The sequence below is a fragment of the Mercenaria mercenaria genome, chromosome 1 (genome assembly GCF_021730395.1).
Source record: "Mercenaria mercenaria strain notata chromosome 1, MADL_Memer_1, whole genome shotgun sequence".
Taxonomy (NCBI): Eukaryota; Metazoa; Mollusca; class Bivalvia; order Venerida; family Veneridae; genus Mercenaria; species Mercenaria mercenaria.
Window position 1 is genome coordinate 13,389,821 of NC_069361.1, and position 7,155 is coordinate 13,396,975.

Consider the following 7,155-nt stretch of genomic DNA (forward strand, 5'->3'; position numbering starts at 1 on the left):
AGGTGGCAAGGTGGCGACCAGGTGTGGGTACACAACTTCACATGTTTATAATAAATGTTCATGGAAAAGAATGAAAGAAGTTTAATGAAATTCTTCCAATTGGTTGGTTCGTCATGTACAAATCTGTGGATTTTTAAACAATTAAAGGGCAATAACTGTATGGAAAATTGACCAATGAAAAAAAGAAAATGACGGACATCATCAAAGTATGTTGGTTCATATTTATTTCAAGTTTGATGAAATTCTACCTGCTAGTAACTGAGCAATGGCTGCGGACGGACATTTTTTATGCATTTTTCATTAAATCAAGGGCAATAGTTCTAAGGGAAATTGACCAATCGAAAAAAAACTTGAAGGGCATCATTGCAGTATCTTGGTTCATGTCTATTTCAAGTTTGATGAAATTCTACCTGCTAGTTACTGAGAAATGGCTGCGGACGGACATTTTTCATTAAATCAAGGGCAATAACTCTAAGGGAAATTGACCAATCAAAAAAAAAACTTGACGGGCATCATCGCAGTATGTTGGTTCATGTTTATTTCAAGTTTCATGAAATTCTACCAGGTAGTTACTGAGAAATGGCTGCGGACGGACGGACGGACTGACTGACGGACGGACAACGCCATTTCAATACCCACCTCCCGATTTTATCGGCGGGGGATAACAAGTCCAAATATGAAGTCCTAACATTCCCTCTAGCACATTTTTGGCTATATGTATTTTCTTTCGGAACGGATTTCTATTCCTAGAAAAAATTAACTAAGTAAAACATTTACAATAACAGCTTTCATTTCTGCACGCCAAAACAAAGTGATTCAAATAAAAATAAAAGGCGGACTTCCGGTAACACAGTTGCATAAAAATCTTGCAAAAAAAATTGTAAAACTGACGAAAAACTACATCTTCACGACAGATTCGGCTTACGTTGTTAAGGAACAGAGAAGTAAACATAATAAAATAATAGCCCAAAACCATGGAGAATTGTGCTAAGTATCCGAAAACAGTGTGATGTCCGAAAACATATACTTTGAATTGTTTACCAAAATCTAAGATAAAATACAAGTTAAAATACAAGTTAAAACTCTAGCATACAAAGTGTTACACAAGAGATATAGCCATATGAGAAAAAATATATGAAACGAAACAAGTTAGATGGGTCCAAAAAATAGAAGAGAAACAGACCAGAAAAAACCAGAAACCCCCTGTCCTAGACAAAGGAGTAGGTCCACATCAACAAAAAGAAAAGTAACTTCTCCTGAGGAAATAGTAAACTCTGAAAAGAAATATAGACAGTCAGGAGAGTCCAATAAATTAGATCAAGATAAGAATAAGAAAGAGAGCATGGACACCAATAACAGTAATATAAATATGAATGAGAGCTCTCAGTGTGAAACTCAAAATATAGGTGAAATGCAAAATTCCCAAATACAACACATCCCCATGTTTCCTCACCCACCAATGTTTAACCTGGGATCTCCACATATGACACAACCGATTATGACCTCTCCAATGGGCTCAGCTGTAGTAAATGCTAGCTTATCAGACCATGATATAGTAAGAATAGCATCTGTCATAAAAGAGACTCTTAAAGAAGAAATAATATTAATGGTCTGTGCAAAAGTTGAAGAAACAACAACAGAAATGAAATCAGAAATAGAGCATCTGAAAACAGAAATATATGATCTGAAAATGTCAAAAATAGAAATAGAAAGAAAACAAGATGAAGCAGAACAGTATAGCAGAAAAAAAACAGTGTCAGAATTGGTAATTATACTGAACAAAAAGATGAAAAAATAACTGAAATTGTCACAGCTGTTGCTCAGAAAGATGGAGCAGATATAACTGCCAATGATATAGACAATGCACATAGAGTAGGTTCTCCTAAGAAAGACAAGACAAGAGACATTATAGTTAAGTTCACCGCCTACAGAGCTAAAACAAAGTTCATCAAATGTAGAAAAGCCTTAAAAGAACAAAAGGAGAAAATTTATATAAATGAAGACTTAACAAAATGTAGATCTTACCTAGCATATGAGGCTAGGATGATGAAAAAAGATCCAACTACAAATGTCAAAGTATCATGGACCTATAATGGAAACATATATATTTAAACTAAGGCAGAAGAAACCATTAAAATAAACTGTAAAGCTGACCTTTTGAAATATCAATAGAAGCCAGAGGGTCAGTAAATCAGCATGTTAACCAGGAGGTTATACACTATATTTGAATAAGTATATATTTATATATATAAATAAAATAGAAAAATGTAAATGATGTGATAACATGGTTGTGTTTGATGCTGGTGATTATGTTGATGATGACAACTTTGACGATTGTGATGATGGATATTAGTATAAACAAATATATAAAAAAAATGATTTAATTGTACACATCTGTATATTGAAATGATAGTGATTGTTGTTGATGATGATGATGATGATGATGATATGGTGATGTTTGATGATAATGATGTGATAACATGGTTGTGTTTGATGCTGATGATTATGTTGATGATGTCAATGATGATGAGTGTGATTATGGATATTAGTATAAACAAATATATAAAAAATGATTTAAAATGATTTACATATCTGTTTACTGAAATGATAGTGACTGTTGATGATAATGATGATGACGATGATGATATGGTGATGTTGATGATAATGATAATAATAAGTGTATATTTTATTCATAAGAATAAACTGCTGATTGTAAAAATGATGGTGATAATGATGATAATGATGATGATGATGATAATGATGATGATGATGATAATGAAGAAAACATAAAAGAACATATTGTTTATTGAATAATTATACATGTATAATCATGTAATTGTTTACAATTACACTGCTGCTCGAAGGTGATGATGATGATGATGATTATGATGTTATAGCAGTGCTTAGTGATGATGATGATAGTGATAATGATGATGTAACCAATAAATGTAAAGATCAAACTGCTGATTGTAAATATGATGATGATGGTGATGATGATGATAATGATGAGAACATGTTTCGTGAATAATTATACATGCATAATAATGAAATTGTTAAAAATTAAATCGTGCTTGATGGTGATGATGATGATGGTGATATTGATGATGATGATGATGGCGATGATTATGAAGAAGATTATGATGCTATGGTAGTGTTAAATGATGAGGAAGATAATGATAATGATGATGATGTTGTAAACAATAAATGTTTGTAAACTGCTAATTGTAAAGACGATTTTGATGATGACGATGATGATGATAATGATGATAACATACAAGCACATATTGTTTAGTGAATAATTATGCATGCATAGTCATGAAATTGTATACAATTAGTTTGCTGCTTGATGGTGATGATGATGATGATTATTATGATGTCATGGTTGTGTTTAATGATGATGAAATTAATGATAATGATGATTATGATGGTGTGAATAATTATACATGCATACTAATGAACTTGTATACAATTAAATTGTTGTTGTATGGTAGTTGCTGTTACTGTGTACTTTTAACCTCATTATGAGAACATGAAATTTAAATGTGTATGTATATTTATACATTTTACCTATGAAAAATCACCTATGTAAAGACCAGAATTCTACTACAACCAGATCACTTCTAAACTGATAGACATAAAAAAGTTCTCTGACCATTATTAGTAGCTCATTTTTGCTTTGTGATAGAACCATGTCTCATGTACCATACTGCAGCATGCACATTATTATTGTTGTTTATATTTTAATCATGAGGATATTTGGTACACATGAAATTATGTTAATTTGTATATTAGTTTTAAAATCTAATTGTTGTTACTCCTGTGTATTTAAGCTACATTATGCATAAAATTTACATATAGATCTTTCCTACAAGAGAATATCATACATAAAGATCTACAGATCAAACAAAAACATTCCATGATTTTACTTCTGCTGTACTATACTATTATATAACTGCAGAATGAAAACTATTATTTTTGTGTACATTCCAATTATGTATATATTAAATAAATACAGATGATACTATATGCTATTAGGTAAAGTTGTTTCATTTTTAGCTCGACTATTCATAGAATAGTAGAGCTATTGGACTCGCCCATGCGTCGGCGTCCGCGTCGGCGTCGGTGTCCGCGTCCGCGTCCCGATTTTGGTTAAGGTTTTGTATGTAAGCTGGTATCTCAGTAACCACTTGTGGGAATGGATTGAAACTTCACACACTTATTCACTGTGACAAACTGACTTACATTGCACAGGTTCCATAACTTTATTTTGCTTTTTTACAAAATTATGCCCCTTTTTCGACTTAGAAATTTTTGGTTAAGGTTTTGTATGTAAGCTGGTAACTCAGTAACCACTTGTGGGAATGGATTGAAACTTCACACACTTATTCACTGTGATGAACTGACCTACATTGCACAGGTTCCATAACTCTATTTTGCTTTTTTACAAAATTATGCCCCTTTTTTGACTTAGAAATTTTTGGTTGAGGTTTTGTATGTAAGCTAGTATCTCAGTACTTACTAATGGGAATGGATTGAAACTTCACATACTTGTTCACTGTCATGATCTGACATGCACTAAGCAAGTCCCATAACTCTACTCTTTTTTTTCAAAATTATGCCCCTTTTTCGACTTAGTAGTTTTTGGTTAAATTTTTGTATGTAATCTGATATCTCAGTATCCACTAATTGGAATGGATTGAAACTTCACACACTTGTTCACTGTCATGATCTAACATGCACTGTGAAGGTCCCATAACTCTACTTGGCATTTTTACAAAACTATGCCCCTTTGACTTAGCAGTTTTTGGTTAAGTTTTTGTATGTAAGCTGGTATCTCAGTATCCACAAATTGGAAAGGATTGAAACTTCACACACTTGTTCACTGTCGTGATATGACATGCAGTACAGAGGTTCAATACCTCTACTTTGCATTTTACAAAATTATGCCCCTTTTTCAACTTTTGTATTCATTCAATTGACAAGGCTGTTGAATAGTCGAGCGTTGCTGTCCTCCGACAGCTCTTGTTTTAATTCTAAATAGTAGTCTCAAACAAGATTCTACATTTTATGTGAGCAGAAATTGTTAATCAAGGTCATTACAAGTTATTGCTTTTTTACTTAACTTAAACCTGCCAATATATGGATCAAAAACAATGATTATGCTTGCAATTTGTTTATTTAAAATGGTTGTAAGATTTAAAAAGTAATATTTGAAAAAAAGGTCTGTTACACATACTGTCTCAATAATTGCATTTATATTTTAGAACACATGTAGTTTAATTAATCATTTGAAAGATAACAAAAAAAAAAACAAACAATGTTCTAACAAATGTTACTTACTGAACAATATACAGTACTACTGTCAGTAGTTGATTTTATGTCTTGGTCCAGCATCCAGCATGGTAAATAAATTCCCTCACAATATATCTCTTCTAGTTTAACATCCAGTTCAAAATAACTACATCTTTGCTTTATATTCTCTCTCTCATAATATATCTCTTCTAGTTTAATATCCAGTCCAAAATAACTTCATCTTTGCTTTATATTCTCATAACCTTTAATGAATTTAGGAAGGCAGCCAACACCAAGTGAAATTTGAAAACACCTGTACTTTTTTTCAATTTCAGCACAGTTCAGGGAATGCACAAGTTATTTCCTGAATATTTATTTTGTAACTAGAGATGCTTTTGAGAAAAGCGCATGTCTCCCACAACTGCCCCTATGAAAAATGTCTAGTGTCTGTAGATGGCTTAGACGAGTGGATCCAATTAGATGGTCTGGATGAGTGGATCCAATCAGTAATTCAAGGGCCATAAATCAAAAGTGCCTGGGCGGATTTGGCTAGTTATCGAGCTTGGCTAAGGTCTTATGGCCAAACACATTTTGTTCAAGTTTGGTGAAGATTGGATGAGAAATGTTAGACTTAGAGTGCGGACAAAAGTAAAAATGCCAATTTTTCGATAATTCAAGGGCCGTAACTCCAAAATGCCTGGACCGATAAGGCTAGTTATCGAACTTGGCCGAGGTCTCATGGTCAAACACATTTTATTCAAGTTTGGTGAAGATTGGATGAGAAGTGTTTGAATTAGAGTGCGGACAAGAGTAAAAAGGCCAATTTTTGGTAATTCAAGGGCCATAACTCCAAAATGCCTGGACCAATTTGGCTAGTTATCGAACTTGGCCGAGGTCTAATGGCTAAATACATTTTGTTCAAGTTTGGTGAAGATTGGATGAGAAATGTTTGAATTAGAGTGCAGACAAGAGTAAAAAGGCCGATTTTTGGTAATTCAAGGGCCATAACTCCAAGACGCCTGGACCGATTTGGCTAGTTATCGAACTTGGCCGAGGTCTTATGGTCTAACACATTTTGTTTAAGTTTGTTGAAAATCGGATGAGAAATGTTTGACTTAGAGTGCGGACAAGCTTTGTGACAGACAGACAGACACACACACACACACACACACACACACACAGACTGGAGGAAATCAATATGTCTCCCACACCACTGTGTGGTTGGAGACATAATAATAGGACTAGAATCTAGTACATATTTTCCACGTAAAATTAACATATAATGCCTTTCAAATACATCTTTAAGTCACAGTTTAGTCATATTTACACGCTAGTAAAGTTTTCCATTCATAAACACGTGTTTTAACAATAATTATCCTGTAAATCGTGGAAGCCAATGAAATACACACGTATTATGCTTGCCCAAACTAAATGACCAATCAGATTTCACTATGTCCCATCGCTGTCAATCAAGTCCATATTAGGTATACATACGGGTGTCAAGGACATGTGAACATTGGCGATATAGCACTAATTTGTTTACCATACAGTATCAAAAGGAAAAAGTCAATCTTGTCGTGAAGTTTACATCACACACACAAACAAAAATGCGCACTTGCGATCTGCTTATCTTACTTATCATTACTTTTCCTCGCCAATCTTTACTCCTACTTTCTTTTCTTTCTTTTCCGATAGGTCACTTAAGATTATGGATTACTTCGCCCTATAGTATATTCTGTCCGGGTATAACTTAATGTCTGTAGATTTAATCTTATATAAAGGGCGAGGGTAGGACTTTTTGTTGGACTCCAGATAAGGACAAAGAGTCTAAAGCGCTTTACAACCTTTGAGCTGATAACCTGG

At 33.5% G+C, this 7,155-nt stretch overlaps 1 protein-coding gene across 1 annotated transcript; it reads left to right on the plus strand.

Annotated features, from left to right (window-relative positions):
• Window positions 1–1,153: 1,153 nt before the first annotated feature.
• On the plus strand, window positions 1,154–3,028 carry LOC128555540 (probable DNA-directed RNA polymerase subunit delta). Its single transcript, XM_053538288.1, has 4 exons — window positions 1,154–1,406; window positions 1,814–1,954; window positions 2,414–2,548; window positions 2,865–3,028. The coding sequence occupies exons 1-4, from the start codon at window positions 1,154–1,156 to the stop codon at window positions 3,026–3,028; spliced, it is 693 nt and encodes a 230-aa protein (XP_053394263.1).
• Window positions 3,029–7,155: the final 4,127 nt, after the last annotated feature.

Bases quoted from the DNA above. Each gene is read 5' to 3' on its own strand.
- LOC128555540 (XM_053538288.1), top strand. From the start codon at position 1,154: ATGGGTCCAAAAAATAGAAGAGAAACAGACCAGAAAAAACCAGAAACC. The intron at 1,407-1,813 runs GTGAAATGCAAA...AAATTGTCACAG, and splicing joins GTGTGAAACTCAAAATATAG to CTGTTGCTCAGAAAGATGGA. The intron at 1,955-2,413 runs GTAGAAAAGCCT...TTGAAATGATAG, and splicing joins TAAAACAAAGTTCATCAAAT to TGATTGTTGTTGATGATGAT.